Source organism: Perna viridis, chromosome 1 (genome assembly GCF_037379345.1).
Source record: "Perna viridis isolate PV_CMFRI_1.1 ecotype Kerala chromosome 1, ASM3737934v1, whole genome shotgun sequence".
In the NCBI taxonomy this organism is placed as follows: Eukaryota; Metazoa; Mollusca; class Bivalvia; order Mytilida; family Mytilidae; genus Perna; species Perna viridis.
In genome coordinates this window covers 25,708,012-25,729,385 of record NC_142445.1, presented here as the reverse complement: position 1 = coordinate 25,729,385, position 21,374 = coordinate 25,708,012, and the positions used below count along the sequence as shown (strand labels likewise).

At 36.5% G+C, this 21,374-nt stretch overlaps 2 protein-coding genes across 3 annotated transcripts in view; both read right to left on the bottom strand.

Annotated features, from left to right (window-relative positions):
• Nucleotides 1–78: 78 nt before the first annotated feature.
• LOC148627959 (toll-like receptor 3) lies at nucleotides 79–4,675 on the bottom strand. 2 transcript variants are annotated; one of them, XM_088582349.1, is made up of 2 exons: nucleotides 4,196–4,675; nucleotides 79–2,297 (listed from the first exon to the last, which is right to left on the bottom strand). In XM_088582349.1, the coding sequence occupies exons 1-2, from the start codon at nucleotides 4,197–4,199 to the stop codon at nucleotides 439–441; spliced, it is 1,863 nt and encodes a 620-aa protein (XP_088438475.1). In that variant the 5' UTR covers nucleotides 4,200–4,675; the 3' UTR covers nucleotides 79–438. The 2 variants fall into 2 exon arrangements, with proteins under 2 accessions (XP_088438475.1, XP_088438468.1); XM_088582342.1 differs by lacking the exon at nucleotides 4,196–4,675 and adding an exon at nucleotides 3,871–4,171.
• A 2,983-nt stretch (nucleotides 4,676–7,658) lies between these two features.
• Nucleotides 7,659–21,374, bottom strand: part of LOC148627958 (uncharacterized) — a 166,940-nt gene continuing 153,224 nt past the window's right edge. The window contains exons 106-109 of the mRNA XM_088582284.1: nucleotides 20,035–21,155; nucleotides 19,673–19,770; nucleotides 18,594–18,840; nucleotides 7,659–17,747 (exon numbers count right to left, since the gene is read on the bottom strand). Of these exons, the coding sequence (XP_088438410.1) occupies nucleotides 8,549–17,747; nucleotides 18,594–18,840; nucleotides 19,673–19,770; nucleotides 20,035–21,155 (10,665 nt within the window). The 3' untranslated portion in view covers nucleotides 7,659–8,548. The remainder of the gene's footprint in view (nucleotides 17,748–18,593; nucleotides 18,841–19,672; nucleotides 19,771–20,034; nucleotides 21,156–21,374) is intronic.

The following is a 21,374-nucleotide window of genomic DNA, read 5'->3' as shown; positions in this document are numbered from 1 at the left end:
TTACTTATCATTTTAAACACAACCCAGGAAATACAAAATGAACGCACCTCTTTTCTGTGTAAAAACCAGAGATTTCACTAGAAAAAAAGGTAACTATATTTTGTATATTAATTTAAATTCATATTGTTATCATTCCTTTTTGTAATGTAAGTGGAATGAAATAGTTATTTTTCGTTAATCTTTTACTTGTCCGTGTCTTCAATGATAAGCTAGTTTCATTGATAGCGGCAAAAAGTCCTTGAATGTAATAGCACTTTTTTCATCGTTTTGTTCTTTTCGTCTGACAGTTTTGTTCTTCGTTTTTCCTTAAGAATTTTTACACGGTGATTTCATATTAAACAATAAATCCTACAGTATACATAAAAATGATGTGACAAGACACGGGAGAGAAATAATCGAAGTAGGGTCACACTGGCAGTTTGTCTTCCGATGATTGCATTAAGATTCCTTATTAAAACTGAAAGAAAACGGTACTCGTTTGGGAGGAGGAAGAACATAGTCACCTCTTTGACGTAGTCTCCAAAGCATCCTACGAATCAGCATAAAAGTAGACACAATAACAGTAATCAATATTATAGTCAGAGATATATATAACAGGAAAACAAGTGTTTCGTTTTCTCTACATTCATTGTTGGTGTTTTCTTTCATAGGAACAGTGGAGTTAAAACAAGACGTAGCTTCTTCTTCCACGGGATTCTTAGTCGTAACTGCATCCAAGTTTTTTGCACATGTTTTAGGGTCCTGTTCGAAGTTACTGACAGATATCCCTTTGTACGCGGAAGGTCCACTACAAAGTCCGGTGATCTCTACGTACTTTCCAATTTGTTTTATCTGCGTGATGTTGCAATCGCAAAACAACGGATTATCTTCCAGATTTACATTTAGGAGGTGGCGTGAATGCTTGAATATGTTTCCCGGTATCTTACTAATTTTATTCTGATTAAGATTGATAGTTTTCAGAGAAAAGACGTTCTTAAATAGTGTTTCCGGTAGTAGCGTTATAGAATTTTCGGTCAATTTCAAATTGGTGAGCATGTTTAAATTTTCAAAGGCATTGTTGTCAATTGTTTCAATCATATTGAAACCAAGGTCTAGCACTTGCAGTGAACTGACGGAGCTAAAATACGACTTAGCTACGTTGGATATAATGTTATGACTTAAGTCTAGAACTTCAAGGCTATGAATGCATGATAGGAACAAACCATTCGGAAGAGATGATAATTTGTTTTTCGATAAATCAAGAAACGACAACGAGGACAGGCCATAGAAAGACATTTCTTCTAAAGTAGACAGAGAAGCATTGCTCAAGACCAGTTGCCGAAGATTACTAAGTTTTAAGTAAGTTTTGGGTGGTACCGAAAATACATTACTATCTCTAAAATCAAGACTGTCGAGCTGAGATGGTAAATTGAGAGGCGGCATATCCATAATATATTGTAACTTTGCGAGCCTTAGACTTTGTTGGTTTTTCAACAGATCTCGTGGGACGGAATGTATTCCTTTTAACGTTAGACTGTACAGATGTATCGGCATATTTTCAACAGATGGCTTGAAGAAGAGAGTGTCGGGAACCCAGCGAATGCTTTCACCATCAATATATAATGTTTTCAGCACCGACAATCCTTTGAAAATATCTCCAGGTAGTTCCAACAGGCTTGGGGCAATTATAGAGAGCGTTGTTAACGTATTTGAACCAAACTTGAATATTGAAGAAGGGAGTCGCTTCGCCGTAGTAAAACTTACACTTAGTTGAAACACTTGCAACTTGTCAAATATGTCTTTAGAAATAACATTGTTTCCATATGTAATTGAAAGAACTTCTAAGCCAACAAAACGATTACGATACGTTTTGGCGTGCATTCCAATCAGTTTTAACAAGTTTAATTTCTTGAAATCTTCTGCATCGACCGAGTTAAGTATGTTTCCCGATAAATCAAGTTCTTCTAAATCTCTAACGAAAGAGAAAATAGACGGATCTAATTGTGATATCTCATTATTAGCAAGAGACAGATAAAAGAGGCGGTCACCATATCTTTTTAAACCAACTAAATTCTGTGTGTTTCGAAGTTTATTTCCCGATAGGTCGAGGACATGAATTGTCGTTGGTAGGTTCTGTGGAATTAATGTCAAATCGAGGCTTGAGCAGTTGACCGTTTGCTCTGCTTTTCCATATTTGTCATTGTCTTGCTGGCAGAAGCACGGACCACATTTCCCATCTTTCCAACCAGATTCTATTGAAAAGGTCACTTTGAAAATGATTATCAATGAGCAAAAATGTCTCATCTTCAAACAAATATCTGCAATTTAAAATTCAGTATAAATAAGTACAACTATATTAAATGTGTTAAATTATTTTGTCCATTTACTGTTTTTATTTATTATTATTATTATTTTTATTTATTTTCTTATTTTTTCTTTGGGAGGGGGGGCAGGTTTCTGGGTTTTTTGTTGTTGTTTGTTTTTTGGTAAGTTTTTAGACTACATTGCACATGTCTAAAAGTCAATTGGTCTATATATTGTCTATAAACCCAACGTTAGGACCGCGATTACTTGGAATGTGCCGGGTACATAGCTTATGGAAGTAACAACCAGGTTGATTAAATATATACATATATAGCAAACTTCACAGAAAAACTTTCAGTCCGATTCCGTGTATAGTCAAATAACCCTCTAGGGTTATCAGTAAGGGGCCGATTGTAGGAGGGATCTGGGTGGTTAAGTTAGTGTTTCATTAAAAAAAAATCGGCGTCTATTGATCTGTTTAAGTTTCTTATTCAATTTTCGACTGGTGGCTGTCTTGGAATGGTGTCCATTCTGGATTTTTCAATATGGCAACTCAAAGCATTTGGATTTACCTGATTTGTACACAATATAAGGAAGCTGCACAATTCCCCCATTTTTTTTTTTAATTTATACCGACTTCAGACGATTGTCATCTTGGATTTCTTAACATGACAAACCACATTTTGAAATATGCAGTGGCGATGCCAAAAGTGGCACATAATGTCCTTGCATCCCTCTTTTTCGGAGGAACCTCGGATGGCACCCCCTTTTCAAAGTGTCTGGATTCGACCCGGCTGGCATTTTATATTGTTAGAAAATTATTCTTCAGCAGCAGTCAAAGCTGCTTTTTGGGAGGGAGGAATGGGGGAAATATTGAATTATTTATTTTCTGGCCATGGCTAAGTTAAAAAAAATTGTCAGCTCAATCTTGGAATAATTTTTTTTTCAAAATAATCCAAGCCCACCCCTTTTCCTCATTATAAAAAATGGCACTTAAAGTGACTATCGTACAGTTAGTTTCGTAAGTCGACAGTAAAAGTAGGTTACATCTTCGGTAAGATTTGCAGAATGTTTAAATTTCTTCATATTGGCTCTGAAATATGTCTAAAGACAGTTGTATTGCATTGGTCGAGCTGGGGCGTATACAGAAAATGAAGTACGGGTGGGCGTATCAACACTTCATATATAAAAAATACATTCTATGACACCTTTATTTATCACTCGTGTACAATAGACACAATTTTACTAGGTGCACAAATACTGCTAGAATTTTCAAGTTTTATATGATTGTCTCATAGAAATTTGTTCCAGAACGAAATTTATTCCAGAACTAGTTGCAATATCTGTTGAAATTGTCAAATTTGTGGTCGAATAACGAAAGCAAGTCACCGGAAGAAGAAAATAAATATTTAGCCTGGTCGTATTGTTTGGCATATTTGTTTTTTTCCATATTGAATCTCTTTATTTTCGTATTGCGAGTTTTTTCCCGTATCTTCCCACTTCTTGATTTTTATTGGTTCTTATCGTTCAGTATTGACAAATGCATAATACATATTTTCCACAACCGATTAATTTGTTACTGCTTACCTTTTATGACATTGAGAAATGCACCCATTATCACTGACTTCCGTATATCAATGTGAAATTCTGAATATCATGCTTTGCAAATACCTCGAGAACATTTTTACAACATGAAAGCTAGAATTTGCCCCCTCCCTGTTAATTGGATTAAAGCACAGCCAAAACTAAACCGAAACACAGCGAGAACAAGAAGTAAAAAAATAGGTAATAAAATTTACATCGGTTGACACTAAATTTCAACAAAAAAATAAAAAATAAATAAAAAAAATAAAATAAAAAAAAAATAAATAAAAACCGCATTTAAAAACAAAAATTAATAGATTATACTTACACATTGTTTATGTCTGTATGACAACTCTTTGTTTTAAAAAAAATGTTTGTTCTTCTGTCAAATGGTCTATATTTGGTTTTGTGCGACCACAGAGATCTAACAACGGAAAGGTCAAAATCAGACATGCCAGTCAAACGCACACAATCTGATTAGTCAGATGTCCCTTGTCAAACGCGGTTTAAAATATTTACACCACACAGTGACGGATCCAGGTGAGGGGTTCGATGATTGAATCTCCCCTCTTTGGAAAATTTGCTTCCTCTTACGCAAGAATGATTATGTACTAAGGCCGGTAATAATGCGTTCCAGTTCAGTTTGTTATTTTAAGCTATTTATAACATTTTTCTGTACCATATTTAAATTCAGTGGCCCTTTTCACAAAAATTTGTAAGAGTAAAATTAATCGTAAGTTATGACGTCACAATACTTTTATTTACTATGACGTCATAACTTACAACTAATTTTACTCTTACGATTTTTTTGTGAAAAGGACCACAGCACTTTTGTCACTTTTTATTTGACGAGTAATGCCAATGAACGAAGTGCAAAAGCACGCAAAGGTAAAAAAAGAAAGGGTGTTGGTAAGTATCAATCGTCTTTCTAAATAACTAAAATGTATGGGGTCGAATTTAATCGGATAAAAACAAATATGATTGAAGGATACATAGATGCAAAATGTTGATAAAACATAAAGCAAAAATGAAAAAAAAACGCTTTTGATTTGCTATATATCGTTCCTCCAGCTTATAGGCTCTGCTATACAAGAGTAAAGCTTTGAAACACCGAATATGGGAATATATTGCTAACTATACCTTGCTTTCTATGGATGAAATAAATTGCTTCACAATAATACATAATATAGCATGAACAGATTTTTAAAGAGGACTAAGTCCCAAAACGTTTTCTATATGAAATTAACCTTTCGCCGTGCTGCTCGTTTTAGGCATAAAGATCCAAGAGACACACAAGCTGGACTTGAATAACTCCAGATATTTTACAATTTTCCCTTCAATAAGTGTTGTTTTAATAACGAGAATGGATATAGCGGATTTGTTAAATGACAGCAACCCCACTGGGATGAAAAATGTCAGCCCAAGGCCACTCATGGATCTTCAATGAAGGACGAGGAAACCCTAAGACAGGCTGCAGCTGACCCCAAAACATTAAACACTGGTACAGCGAAATTGTTGCCCCCATATATACTCCAGTAACATAAAAAGTAAAATGAAAGTGGAAACGAAACAAGACATACAGAGGCCAGAAATTCCTGACTTTGGGACAGGCGCAAAAAATGCGGCGAGGTTAAAGTACTTTGGCGTGATCACTACCCTCCTTTTTTTAATTTGACCAACTGTGGTAAAAATTATACACAACTTAACACACCTAAAATCAGTTCAAAAAGGTCTGAGTCCATTGTTTAAACAGAAACAAAGAAACTGATTGTACGTTAAACAAATGCACAAACGAATGACTGCTAGTAGTTAACAGACATACCACCTTCGAACAAGTTAAAACCTACAAAAAGTTATGCCCTCACCGTATGTAATATCAATCCCTATGCTTCTCATGTGGGATTGAGAACCCAGGTACATCATAAGTTATGCAATAAGGACATAACTCGTGTCTTGCCAAAATTAGGAAATAAATCACGGATACTACATTTTATCATTGTTTTACCATGGGCTGGCTATTTAAGTCGCATTGTTTAAACCCGAGCGAAAGCGAGGGGTTAAATAACGACATAGATGGCCAGTCTGTGGTAAAACATCTTAAAAATTCGTAACGACGACGAACGCCAAGTGATGGCAATCCTTAGGGTCAGTTGAGCTACAATTAAATGCTATCTTCAATGATTTGACAACAGTATCACAACTATATTCATTACGAATTCAACGGTTTAGTATACTTATTGAGCCAATATAGAGCTTTCCGTGCTTTGTGAAGAATATTACCATAACATATAGGGTGGGAGTAAGTATTAATCGTTTATAAGTATATCTGTATTTCGGGAAAATGTTTGTGAATGTTTTATACGAGCTTGTGATATTGAAAACTTCTCGGTTATAATAGGATTTCTCTCATTAAAATCCGAAATATTGTTGCAGACACGAGCATATTGAACAAATTGTCAAGTATGTAAAATGGCAGAATGAAAAATCATCGTAAATTTTAGTGTTAATTTTACCATTATTAATAAAAACATTTTTTGTGTTTTATGAGATTATGTGAAAGTGTAGTGTATAGGGTAGAAAAATCAAAACTTAGATTCGAAAGATCTCATATGGGCATGTAATTTAATAAGCGAGTTTTCAACACTGGAAACATAGTTAATTCCACTATTTTCATAAGCGTTGTTTCAAAAAATTATAATTGGAGATTTTTATGTTATCAAGCGCACTAGTAATTAAAATAGTCTGGTTGTTGACCAATGACTTGAAAAGTGAAAATAGATATTCATTTATAAGGTCCTTTGCGAAGTTTAGGAAGCCAGTACACAGTGAGAACTTTCATGCTACTAGGCTCAGCATGAAAAGAGGTAGCAACCAGTTTGTGTTTGTTCACAATTTCACTTGCTGAAAATTTAGTCAGATGGAATGTATTAGTTGAAATTGAACTATAGCACAAATATAGAATGCAGATGTACACTCCATAACAACAATCCTACTAATGTCCAGCAGAAATTGCCAAGCAGTTTAAAGGGCATGAATCCATATGGTCATTATTTGAATAGTAAATGTCCCACAACTGTTACAAACTTTGTTGAATCAAAATTTACACATCTTCACTTTTTTCCGACGAAGTCGGTATAGTTTCGCTTTTTACCCTTTGTTCTTAAGGACGCTCTTCTACAGAAACGCAAGTCATCTGATGGCAATTCTGTTCCCGATTGGCCAAATACTGATAACTTAGTGGCGTTCAAAAGAACGGTATCGAAAATTTGAAACTCCGTTCGAAAAAACTGTATCGAAAATTTGAAATTGCGTGCCAAGTGCTATTTCCTTGAAAGAAATGTAGAAACTTAGAAATAAAATTTTACTGCATCGGCTATCTTTTTTTTTTTTTAAAGATAGTACTTGTTATTAATACAATAAACCTAATATGGAACGAACGTACCAAGGTGTGTTATCATATTATTATTGAGGTTCTTGAAAGGTCTTAAGTAAATAGTAAGCCCCATAACTCCTACAAAGCTAAACGAAAATGATAGGTTGTTTAGTACGCACATTTGCACTCCATTACATATATCCTATCAAATATGGAAATAACCCAACAAGCCGTTTCAAAAAAAAAAAAAAAAAAAAAAGAAAAAGAAAAGAAAAGACAAGTCCACAAAGTTACTGCATGTGACAGACGAACGCTGTACATTTCTATGCCCCGATGACGCTTTAACTGGGGTTTAGGGGGTGGGGCGAACAAGTCTCAAAGCCACAAGGTAGTTAAAATTAGGGCTTAAAACATAAAATATTCTATAAGTTTTTATAACATGAAAAGATATAAACAGAACAGTCATTAAGTACGAAGATAGATATAATAAAGAAAACGTTCTTACATTGTCGCGTTAGTAAAACATATATAATAAATAGAAAAAGTGATGGACGGAAATTATGGCACTTATCATTAGACTGAAAAAAAAATCACAGTAAAAAAATCAACAACGTAATTATTTCGTACAGATGAAAATTTTCATGTACAAAAAACATTCTAAATTAATTCAGGGAATTTTGTCACGAGGTCAAACAATCATTTTCAAAATTTTAGTTTTGATAAAAATAAAACTGATACTTAATGAGATGTTCCAAAAGTAAGGTTCCTATGCATAACGGTAATATTAAAGGTAAAATGATGAAAAAAAATATAAGAACATAGTAACATAAATAGAGCGTAAATCATTTTCAAATTATCTTATTCTTTAGGCATTATCATACAAAATAAAATGATATAAAAATACCGGTTGAAACTATATATCAATGTTTAAAAATAAGTATGAAAATTTATGAGAAATTAGTCTTTGAAAAAATCACCATATTTAAATGCCTGATCATAATTAATAAAATACATTAAAGGCTTAAAAATATTAATACGAATGTCTTTTTGTTGAGCTCATTTTTTTTTAAGAATTGTGATTTATGGAAATTGAATAAAGAGAGCTATGTAACGAATATAACCCAAACCTAATGACATGTGAAGGGAAAAAATCATAAACATAAAATGTATTAACTAATACAATTGAGGCTTGTTCATCAATTCCTAAACTGTCACAAATCAAATCACAAAATTAATCAATCGATCGTTTTGTTCTAAAGTATACATGTATTAAATTTGTATGTTTAATGTCATAATTAAACTCTTGTTCTACACTTCCCTGAGGTCATCTTCCCTAAGTAAAGTATCATCTGGTGGTGTTTGCATCAACAAGTCTTCTCCTTCTTTTCTTTTCGTACCAGCTGCTGCTAACATCATTGCCCCTAGTGGTCCAGGAGCTGTGGGAACAACATCAGAACTTTTCGTTGATTTGGCTTTCTTAGTTTGATTTTTGGTTTGCTGCGGCAAAGAGCCTGGCAATGGAACCAGCGGCTTTGTCTGACCTGTCAGTGGCTGAGAATGTTTATCTTTTGTCCCCATTAAATCATCCAAATCAATCAAAAGTCCAGGAGAGGGCGCCGAGTAAGATGGTGGCTTTATTATCACTTTATCTTCTTGATTAAGTAATGATTTATCTTGTGTACCTAATGTACCATGGACGGCATCGGAACTTCTTGATGAACGAGCAGAAGATTTCTTCAGTTTCTGAGGTTCACTACCACCAAAAGCGTTTCGTGGTAGGCCTGGTTTTCCATCAATTGTTGGTGGTCCATGAATTGCATTGGTAGCTCTAGACTTTCTTCCTGGATCGGATGGTTTTGATTTGAAAGTTTCCATTGATGGCACTTCAACTAGGACTGGCAATGGCTTATGATCTTTTGAGAAAACGGGTTCTGCATCTTTTAGGTCTGGCGAGTAGCCTCTGTTAACAACAGAAAAGGTAGATAACTCCTCTGGTTGGAAAGGACTGACTGTTCCGTCATCGCTGATGTTATTGTCATCTAATCCTGGAGTAACAAAAGGTGATCGTGATTTCGCCCTCGTTTCTGATGAGGCAGAATCAGGTCTTTCACTTTCATTAGGATTGTTGAATACTGGAGTGGCTGTCGGATTCTTTAAAAATGGCGCATGCGTTTTTTTACCGAAAACAGGTGTTGCATTGTCATGTCTGGTAAACGTTTTTGGTTGAGCAATTTGAACATTCACAGATTGATCGTCAATATTTGCGTCTTGCAGCCTAAAGTCAGCAGGAGCAGGATGATTTCCTTTTTTACCTTTCTTAACTTTCGGAATGATGCTTCCCAGTGTGGCCAGCAGTGATGATGTACTTCTAGGTCCACCTGATGACGGGGGTGGTGCTGGAGACGTTGGGCCAGGAGTGAATAGGGTACCGCGTGGTGGTGGTGGGGATACAAAATCGTCATCAAAGGTATCAAATAAAACTGGGAAATCCGATGCCGATAGTGCTGAACTACTTCGTCTAGACATCCCAGAATCAAGAGTACGGAAACCTGTTTCATCTCCAAATAACACATTTGCGTTGCGAGAGTTTATTCGATTTCTTGAATAAGCGACATCTGAATCTTCCTCGTACTCATAGTTGACAATAGCATCATTTTGATTGTCCTTTGTCTTTCCTGCTTTTATCCCAGGTTTACATTGTTTAAAGCAAAGGACGCCATGGAACCAGCAGCAACAACATATGATTAGTATGATGACCGGAATTATGCAACAGATTATAATGATGATCAACAAGATGCTACTTTCCGATGTTTCTTCGTCTTTGTCAGTACAGTAGTCGAAATATTCATTCAACTTACATTCATCTACATTGAAAGTTGCTTGACAGTAAAAGATAAGGTTGTGAACGATAAGTATATCAGTTGCGTTCTCTCCGATATTATCGTAATCAGCTAGACAGGCTTCAAGGAAAAATTCTGTGATATTGCTCACATCTTGACAGTACTGTTGTGTATCTGAATTATTCAGTGCTTCTATGCATTCGTCGAGGATAGTTTTATTTACCGATGCAGGCGATAAATCTTTTGGCATATACGATTTAGTAGTTGGGATATCCGACGGAATCCATAAATCGCCAGTCTCTGGTTCAGAAATTATTCCTGATATTGATTTTGTACCAGACAATGCTGAAGAATCTAGAATTGATATAAGTCCTGAACCTTCATCACACCCTATTAGCACAATAAGTTCTTTTTCTGACGCCAAATCATCCGCATATGATGCCATTTCCGCTAGCACTGTGTCCAATGATTTTGCTACCTTCCAAACTCGGACGTGATCAACTTCTAGCGGACTATTATCATTTCCTAAAATGAAAATCGATTCAATATTAAATGTGGATGATTCGTGAACTTTTTTGATGACCTTGTATTGGAGACGTCCATCTGTCATTAGGAAAAGTAACAATTCTCCGTCGGACGATTTCCAAGTCATAGCAGCGTAGATCCATGTGGTAAGTTTCAATTCTAGGGAAGTTGTCCATTTGGTTCCCCACTGTAATGTTATTTTACCGGTCTCAGCAGACAAAGTAAGGTTTTGACCATCTAACTGGTACACAATCAAAGGCTGGTGTATCAAATGAATTTGTATTCTCATCCAAAAACTGATGGTGAAAGCCGTTATGTCCTTTGTCATGTAAACACCAGAATACGTTACTGATTGCAAAGTTAAATGCAGGAGAAATCCTGCTGTCGTTAGGTTCTGCTGCCTATTTGCGTGCCAAGTATGGACCGTTGATAATGATGACCCAAATGCACTCTTTGTCCAGGAGCCAGTGTAAGATGCTGACAAGTTGTCAATTAATGAGGAGTTGGCACTGACCTTATCACTAGGAGATAACAAGTTCATCCACCATGGGTCATCCGTGTTACCTAACAACCCAGTGGCACCATGTCCACTGCTTGTTCCAATTTTAAATCTACATATCAATCCAGTATTGCTGTCCGATACCAGAACAGAAAATGAGCCGACGGTTATCCTGACATAGTTTTGAACTATCCACTTGACTTCGATATTAGAAATAGATTTGGTGACTGGATACACAAAATCGATGAGACCCCCAATATGCATTGGTTGTAAGGTATCATTGAATCTCAACACACTAACAGTTTGTGCACCACTGCTAACGGAAATTTCTTTCATCTGTCGGCAATATATATCATTACTACAAGGCCAGAATACAGCCTGAACAGACATGCCAGAAACTGAATAAACGTTGTATATTCCCGGAAGTATTAACCTATATGATGCACCACCTAATGTTGTTATGTAGGAAGCTAACATGAACCCAACAGCGTTTGACTGTCCGCTTTTGATTGCCTGGACAACGAAGTTACAATCGGCTCCGTGCCACCCTGAAGAACAATCTGTGCATGAGTAGGATGAGAGTGATATTTTGACACTTAATTGTGTTGAGAGCGATTTCCAGTAGTCCGACGCCTTCAATGTAACTCCGTTCCAGTGGGAGTTGCATTGGCATTCACCTGATGTAGAGTCGCAAGTACCATGTGCATTACATGCTCCTTGTGGTCCAAGTCTGCAAGATCCCGAACACGATGGGCCATAGTGGGAGGGATCGCAACTACAAACGCTGTTATAGACAGTACCAAAAACACATTCATTGCTACATGATCCACCATACCATGATACATATTTGTCATGAACATCGATTTGATTACAAAGAGCCTTAGCGGGCGATTCTGTCAAGTTTTTGGCATTTTGACAGTAGTCAGCAATACTCAACAATAACACTTCTGCCAAGTCAGAATTACCTGTTGTTTGAACGAGGGTAATACATTCGCCATGAAGGTCTGACAAAATATTTTCCAGTCCAGAACAACGACTGTCGAGTTCAGATGAATCCAAAAGGGCGTCACATTTAGATGTATCGACTGTTGTACTAAGTGGAGTCTTCGCTGTTATTTCCGGAAGCCTTAAATCGACCCCAGGACTCAAATCAAGGTCTGATGCAGCCCATGTTGGAGGATTAGCATAATTTACTGCAAACAGATGTTGGTTGTTCTTTAATTCCGACGCTACAAATCCAGTCCCTTCATTTAAAGACCATGCAGCATGAAGGTCAGGAGTTCTGTCTGTGACAGAGATTCTCCAATTCGTTCTTATGATAGATGGATTATTTGGTCTTGTCCATATTCTCAATTCGTCAATGTAACCATTGAATGTGCCTATAGGGAACAATGATATTACACCATCTCCAATTTGTCCAATTGTAAATGTTCCACCAGATTCAAATACATCAAAGGGACAAGCAATTTCTTTTACAGTCGTCGTGCCAGCATTTGATATTACGTACACCTCAAGCTGGTAATTTTGTTTGTTCCATACAAGATTTACTTGGTTCCATGTGTCCTGGTCTAACAGAATGTTAGTCTGGTATACTGTGTCATCTGCAATCACTACTATACCAGTTTTGTAGTTGACTATAATTATTTGATGTGTAGCAGTATGATACGTCATCATTGGTCCATTGACAGCGGTTGGTTTCACATGGAACTCAATGGCAAAGTTAGACGTTGGTAATTCTACTTTATCCACATACAATCCTGTCCCACTGAAGAGAAGACAAGCTGGTCCTGTTATTATGTACTGCCGTTCCAGCTTGGTATCAACTGTAATGTCGGTAAACACATGTTGCTGGAGGTATGCTTCGACAGCCGCTACATTTAATGTGCCCACACACGATCCTGCAGTTGTTGCATTGACAGATTTGTCACAAATACTTGTTCGTGGTACATTGCATTTGACCATTTGTATTGAGGTTTTAGTGTTACAGGATGTTAACAATCCACTGATGTATGAAGCATCATTTATAAACTTTGTATTGGGAAACGTCAGCGTCAATATTAATCCATTATCGATATAAACTAATTTAACGGACAAGTCAATGCCAATGAATGTGCATAAAATGGTGTTGGTTTGGATGATCGAAATTTCAATTTCACTTGTAATGAATTTGTCGTAGATAGTTATTTCATCTGAATTGGTATAAACTACAACTTTGTTATTTTGAAAGCTTGTCAAAGATCTTATGAAATAGAAAATTCCATTCACGTCAAGAACTAGATCTCTTAAACAATAATGCGTACGGAACGTATCGTTGCACGTTGATACATGGCCATATACTGACATTATCTGATTTGAATGGCCAAACAAGGTGTAAACATTCTTGAGGGTCAGATCGATGACAAACCCATCGAATGATATCATTTGTCCGTTTGTGGACACTTGAGCTACAAGTGTCGTCTGGTTAGCAAATTGTCCTGTCGCCATGACAACACAATCTTCCCCTTCCCATCCTGATTCGCAACTGTCACATGTTGATCCGGACCAGTGACCTTCACATTGACAGATACCGCTAGTGTCACAAACACCCTGGTTGTTGCATGGTGAAATAATTCCATTTGGACATATACTATCACAGTTTGTTCCGTAAAAACCATAGTAGCAGACACACGCTCCATTTGCTCCTTTGTAACCATATCCACAGTTATTGCAGACTTGTGAAACCCAGAACGGTATGGAAGTGTTCAGACTACACATATTGTTGTATAATGTGTCCTTTAACCCGCCAACAAGATCGCATATCGTTGTGAATGTTACCATTACCGAAACAACATCACTTATGTTTGTAGTTGAGCTGCCTATCAAAATACACTGGTTTTTGAACCAGATCTTACCATTCGGTGAAATACCGCTACATGAAGCTGACACAGCGTCGAAAAATGAGTTGCACAAATCTAGAGCACCTTGCTGAGTTTCAATGTCTGGGCTTGTTTCCTCGTTGATAACTTTCAAAGTTTTATCTGATACTTCCCAAAGAGGTGTCTGCCATGGGTGGCTAGGTAAATTCATTTTGTTGCCCATCACGTTGTCAAACGCAGTGTGTCCAACGCCCTCTGAGAACGACCAAAGAGATGTTACATTTTTTAGGAAACCGGACAATTTTACATTTAGGCTTTCGGCTTGGAATATCAAAGGGGCGGGTATTGGATCTTTCCAAACTGACACTTCTTCTATTTCTCCGTCAAACGTTTCTGTGTATGAATATTTCTCAGAATCGATTGATGGTATCCACTCTCCGAGCGATATTTTGCCTCCCTCTATAAATAAGTCAGAACAGAAGTCTTCGATTATCTGATATCGTATAGTAAGATTTGGTCCATAGTGGTAAAAATGGATTTTGTTGTTCGTTCTGTCGAATGTTGTGACAATCTGGTTCCACTGATTTTGATGAGTAGTCACATTAGTCGTTATGATCTTTGTACCGCATCGCATTATTATTGGATTTCTATTCAGTATGGAAAACGTCATGTTTTTACTGTAGGCTAGTAGGACTCCACCCTCGGTTTTAGGTTTGAAGTATAAGCTTAAACTAAAACTGTTGCTGTCCAGAGTATGGTTTTGTCTGTATGTAAGTGTATCTGTCAAAGACGACGTTTCATTGAACGATAAAGCAAATCCGGAGTCATGGCTTACATTACGTCCAAAAACTGCAAGCATTGTTTGAACTATTGGTCCATCTGCCGAACTATATGTGTTCGTAACGTACTGCATCAGGTTGTTTTGATTGTATGTAGTGTATGTTTCGCTGGTACCGCCACAATTTCCAACAATTCCAGTTGATGAGGAGCACACTGGTGATAGTATGTCCATTGATATGTCTATACCATTGTACTGGACCAAAAGTTTGATGGTACTCGATCCAACAGAAATTTCTATTTCTGTGAAAGACTTCATTTCCATTTTAAGGCCAGGTAACGTTGTAGTGGTCTCGTATTCAATCTTGACTAAATCCTTGTATACAAATGGAGGCATATCATTCTGTCCTGATGGCATGATAACAAGTTGGTTTGAAGAAGTTTTGATTGACACTCCTATTATGCAGGTACCATATATACAGCTTACTTGGAATACTTCAACTGCAAAATTGGAAGGTGAATTGAAAACTGTAAAAACTCCAGTTGCCTCATCTAAAGAAATTTGATAGCCATTGAAACCCATGTAATCACCCTTGCCGGTAACGTATGCTTTTGTCCCAAATGACGAGCCGTGGTAAAAAATTCTACAATCTGGTCCCATCAAACCTCCTGTACATGTTCCACATTCGGTATCACCATTCCAATTCCAGTTACAAGCGCACTGACCCAAGCTTGTACATTTCCCATGATTGTTACAGGGTGTGTCAGATCCTCCTGGACATATACCCGAACAGGTCGTGCCAAAATACCCAGATGTACATGAACATGACCCGTCGTTTTGCTTTTCACCAAATGAACACGTCTTAGTACATCCGCTGTTTTCACTTTCACTGCTGAGCAGACTGCTACATAAATTATTTGTTGGTGGAGAAGCAAGGTCTAAAGACAGCTTACAAATGCGCCCATAGCTCAAGATAACATTGTAAGCATTTGCTGAATCTTTGGTAGTACTGTACACTTGAAGGCAAGCTGAGTAAAATATTTGTTTTGTAGCAGTTGCCAGTCCAATACAGGATGATATAGTATTGTCCATTACTTGGCTACAAAGATTATCAGCTTCTTTTTTGACTGTTGAGCTGTCGAATTTAACGAACGTGACACCTGGATAATTATTTTTGACATAATACACATCTGAAGGAATCCACTCTGGTGGTATCCATGGTGATGAAGGTAGGTTTATGATGCTGCCTTTGAGTACGTCAGATGTAATAGACCCTTGACCTTCATCGAATTGCCAAAGGTGGTTCAGTAAGTGTTGTACATCTAGTGGGTCTATTTGAAAGATGTCCGTCACAATATTTGGCTCCAAGGATATTTTCCATACCAAGAAATTGTCAATGTATCCACTAAATGGGCGTGGAGCTGACATGACTTTACTGTTGTATGGTGGTTGCCAATGACCAATGGAAAGTGTTCCAGGATCGTTGAAAATATGAAGTGGTAATTCATAGCTTCTCCTTTCGATATATCCTACACTATTGAAGACATAGATGTCAAAATCTCCAATTTCACCATAGTACATCACTATGACTTTGTTCCATTCTCCTTTCTGAAGAGTGAGATTAGTTGAGTATGTCTGGTTTTCATATTCTATGTCAATTATTCCACTAGACACTTGGACAATGAAGAGCTTGGTGTTACTGAAGGAAAGCAGAACACCTCCATCATCAGACTTGTTGGCAATTTTAGTCAAGAATTCAAAAGTAATGTTGGGACCTACAGTTGTGTATAAGTCAACCTCTCCATATATTATAGATGAAGCAAAGTTCAAGCTGTATCCACCAACATTTTGTGTTTTGTAATAGATAAATGGGTAGTAGATGAACTCATCACAAGGTACGACAACAAATCTTGACCATTCAAAAGAATATGGCCGGGACATGTTTTTGTTTAGTGAGATGCCCCTAATTTGCAATGTGTATGCCTGGTATGTTGATTGTGGAGTCTGTGTTGGTCCTGTGTATACACATACATTTGGAGAGAAAACTTCTTTGTACAGTAATGAATTGATTTTCAATGTTGAGTTGCTGACTCCTGAACCTCCGAGTATTCCACTTGTGGTGCTGACATACTGATGACTCAATATAACTTCCATAACAAGGTATTGCCCTTGCAGCCTTACACCAACTTGAGCTTGGTCTTCAATCTTTATCTTCAATTCATCGATGTCAATCCTTTCTAAACTAAAACCCTTGAAGTACAATGGCTCATCAACTGTGGTTTCTTGGTCTTCAATGTAAACAATAGGTTTACTTGTTTTGAGTCTTGGAGTCTTGAATGTGATGGTTGAAAATCCTGCCGAAGTATCCCCAAGTCTCACCGATAAAAATGTGATGCATGTATAGTTCTGATGACACGCTACTAGTTTTCCCTGAATGGCAATGACATCACTTATGGTAAGCAATGAATACACTGCTGGTTCTCTGACGATAAAGCTCAAACCATCCAAATTTGTCATGTGACCTAATTGACTTGCCAGGGCAATGGACTGATTACCAGCGATGGTGTTTTCTGCTACAGCACAGTCAGGTCCGATCCAGCCATCAGTACAGACAGAACAATCATCTGCACCTTTTCTGTTGAGTGGACAGTCACATGATCCTGTTTGATCACATGTTCCATAGCCTGAGCATGGAGAGGCGGCTCCCCCAGGACATTCTGTGTCACATGTCGTATTCCAATATCCTTTGTTACAAACACATTCAGTGCCTCCATTTTTGGTTCCAAAATAGCAATGTGGATCACAATGGTCCCCAAACACTGAGTTGAACGCAGCATCATTTGTCATTTCAGTACATAGTGACAGTCCTGGCCAGGTGCTTAATTCAAGGATATATTGGCAATAGTCTGCATACTCCAAGATGGTATCTTCCAAGTCTTCAGGATCTTGTGCTTGTTCACATTCATACTTGTATTTCTGATTCAAACTACTTCCTGCTGGTGTACAGGTGCTGAAAATATAAGTAGTACAAATTTTAATCTTGTACAGATCCGTCCATGCGAGACCCGACAGGGTAGTTAAGGACGTTAAAACCCCTTTAGTATCTTGTACAGATTTTACAGGTTATGTACTTAATGTAAACATATGTCAGTCTTATTTGTTGGTTTGTAAGGTTGTTTAGAACTTTGTTTTGATTGCCATGTTTTCCATCTATAAATATTAAGAGAAAACAATGTAAAGGATCGAATTCTCTTAATTGGTTTTAAACATGTTTTGCCTATTACATTATATTGCTTTTCAATAAAAAAAAATCCTTATCATTATTCTAGTACTCTCTACGTGGTAATTTTGACCTTGCTCCTAATATTATGTTGTCTCATAAAAATCAGTGTATACCGAAATTTTTTGTTCCCGATTACACAAATACAAATTCGAAAATGTTAACGCAGGTTCAATATCAATGGTAAAAAAAAGTGTACAAAAATGACATAAATAACAATGAATCAATCACTCATATCATGCAAACGATCAGTTAAATGGATGAGCTATCAATGCTAATGATACACAGATTAATACCAAATTATTTTCATGAGAAGTTTCTAATTTTAACTGACAAATACTGTAACGTATTAATTTTTTGGGACATATTCGGGGGTATTAATTTTTCGCGATTTAAAAAAAATAATTAGTGTTGTATAGTGTTAAAGATAAATTTTGCAGATACAATTATTCGCAGTTTTCTGTCCACCGCGAAAAAAGCAAAATTTAGTACGTTTACAATACTTATTGAACAAATTAAATCAAAGCTTTAACGAATGTAACAAAGGGGCATCAATATTATGATAATTTTAGATACCTTGCAAAATTGCTCGAGCTGAAAACTTGTTCACAGAATGATGCAGTACTGATGGGTACATAAATGGTAGCCCTCTTCCTACGTTTTCCGATCTGTGATGAAACGAGTATATCCGACGGTGGGCTGACATCCACTGGAGACGCAACAAAGGGAATAGGAGCATCTGATAGCCTTACAACTCCTCCATTAAATGGACTAACTGGATTCCTTAAAACAATACCACTATTCTCTGCTGTCCATGTACCATCTACAATCATAAACATTTAAAATTTTATCAAATATATCACTTTTTATTAATATTACTACAACATTAAAAATATATGATAAACTTCAGAATTAAAGTTTAACTTAATGTTAGATAAATATGACTATTACAACACATCATCAAGATCTTAGCATTTACTATAGTCAAAGAACCAAAGAAAAGAACATATAATATAATTATTGGTTAAGAACTTAAAAACAAATAACTTAATTCTTCAAAGGCAAAGAATTAAGTATATTTAGAGGAAGATAAATCTGCATTTTGAAAGAGAAATCACAAGAAAACCAGTAATAAAAAAGAACATAATCCTGGGGTAACTACTAGACAACAAAAACTGATGTACACAACAAAAATGAACATGAGCTGAAATATCCGTTTTGTTTGTTTTGATACTCATGTTAAGTAGCACTCCAGCTAAGAATCATGCAAAATGTGATTCATGGGTAAAAAACCTACATATTTTTATTTTTGATATTTTGTTTGAATTTCCTTATACGTAGTGAACAGAAATTCACATTCAGTTTTTCATACATCCCGTGTTCTAAGGAGATAAAATTATATAGAATGCACTGTAGATTTCAAAATTAAGGGAGATAAATGACACTCAAATACAATAGAATCTACTGTATTTTCAATGTCGATTATCTCCTAAGAGTAGGCAGATTTGAATGAATAATTACATCTTTCATAGTATAGACCCATAAAACAACTTAATTACAAAAATAAAAATGTGTAGCCTTTTTTGGGGCGTATCACATTTTTCAGATTTTGCATGATTCTTACAAAGACAGCTACTTAAGTTCAAATGAAGTACCTAATTCCTCATTGAAGGTCCAGAGAGAGGACAACCCTTCATCATCAACAGTGTAGGTTCTATTCCAATGGTTTTTTATCTCCATTAAACCAAGGTACCTAAACAAAATATTACATAATTTCAGTAAGGAAAATTTGTTTCATTGACAAGCATTTAAAAGTTATCAGATTACAAAACTTCCAAGTTAAAATATAAATTCTATAACAATAAATAAAAATGAATATAAAGTAATATGCTTATTTGGTATGATTAATTCCTTAACATCTTTATATTTTAAAAGCGGCATATATAATACGTACCTTATTGATGTCATGTGTCCCTAATTTATTTGATAAGCAATATTAACCATATATAGAGCTCACCTGTTCCAAATTCTGAGTTCATCGATACATCCTTCAAATCCTTCATTCAATGGTTGATCTCCAGACCCACCTGGTGGCGGCTGCCATTTGCCTAACGCCAATCGTCCTTTACCACTGAATGGATGCGTACCATCAAGTTCTACCAGCTCTCGCCTGTACGTTCCAGAGTTATTAAAGACATAAACATAAAGATAGGTGCCTCCATCATAGATCAAACCTACTTGACTCCACTTATCGTTTTCCAGAATTAGACCGAGGTTAAAGGTTAACTCTCCATAGGTTATGACAAGCTTTCCATTCATGTTCTTCACGGCAAATGTCTTCACACTAGTGTATGACAATATGGTACCAAGACATCTGTCTTCATGGCAAGTCTTGACGAAAAACTCTATTGAAACATAATCGCTGTTGAAAATTTGTACTTGTTCAGTGATCATAGATGCATCATCATTGCAAACAGCATTACCCGGTCCTATCCCTGCTACAGATGTTTCATCTACCCCAGATTCTTCCAAAATAGAACTTCCAGGGGGCAGAGTGTTAGGATTGAATATATTTGTCACAGTGTCAGAGGCTTCAGTTGTAGTAGCAAATGTTCTTGAACCTGTCAAATCGATGCTACTATCATTCAAATAATTCATTGTTGTAGTTGGTGTCATTACTGTAGTTGGTGTCATTGTTGTAGTTGGTGTCATTGTTGTACTGGTGGTTGTTAGATCCATTGAACAAGGCATTGTAGGAGTATAAGATGAGCAGTCTTTACATCCTCCACATATTCCTCGGATAGGAGGAGAACTGCAACAAAAATCAGTTCCAATTTTAACTCTTACGACTGCTATAAACTTATCAAAGCGCACGTGTCGCCTAATTCGAACAACAAATCCTAATTCGTTCATGATGTATCTTGTAACTCTCTCCGAAGGTCTGTGAAGTTGGATTTTGCATCCACCTTCAACCTCTATTCTCTTACGTCTTTCTAGAGTAACTTGGACCTCTTTGCCATCAACCCAGATGGTGTCATTATGAGAGAGGTAGGTAACAGTTGTCTTGTGTATCTTGATAGACACAGCATCCATGCATACACTCTGTCCTCTTCGCCATTTACAAGATACTTGTCTTACCTTCAAAGAAGAATATGAACATGTCACAAGGCAGGCATTTTAACACATAAAACTTGATTTCATCTTAGTTGTTAAGTGTCAGTTCATGTAAGAATCACGCAGTCAGTGAAACATGGTATGAAAAATCCCATCATTTTGACAGTGTAATTTGACTATTTGCACCATCAGAATCAAGAAAACAGACAAGATTTTCCATATCATGTTGGGTCATTGACTTAC

Excerpts from the sequence above, each read along its gene's own strand:
- LOC148627959 (XM_088582342.1), bottom strand. The coding sequence starts at position 3,898 with ATGGGTGCATTTCTCAATGTCATAAAAG. Across the intron at positions 2,298-3,870 it reads ATTTCTCAATGTCATAAAAG|ATATTTGTTTGAAGATGAGA; the intron begins GTAAGCAGTAAC and ends TTTAAATTGCAG.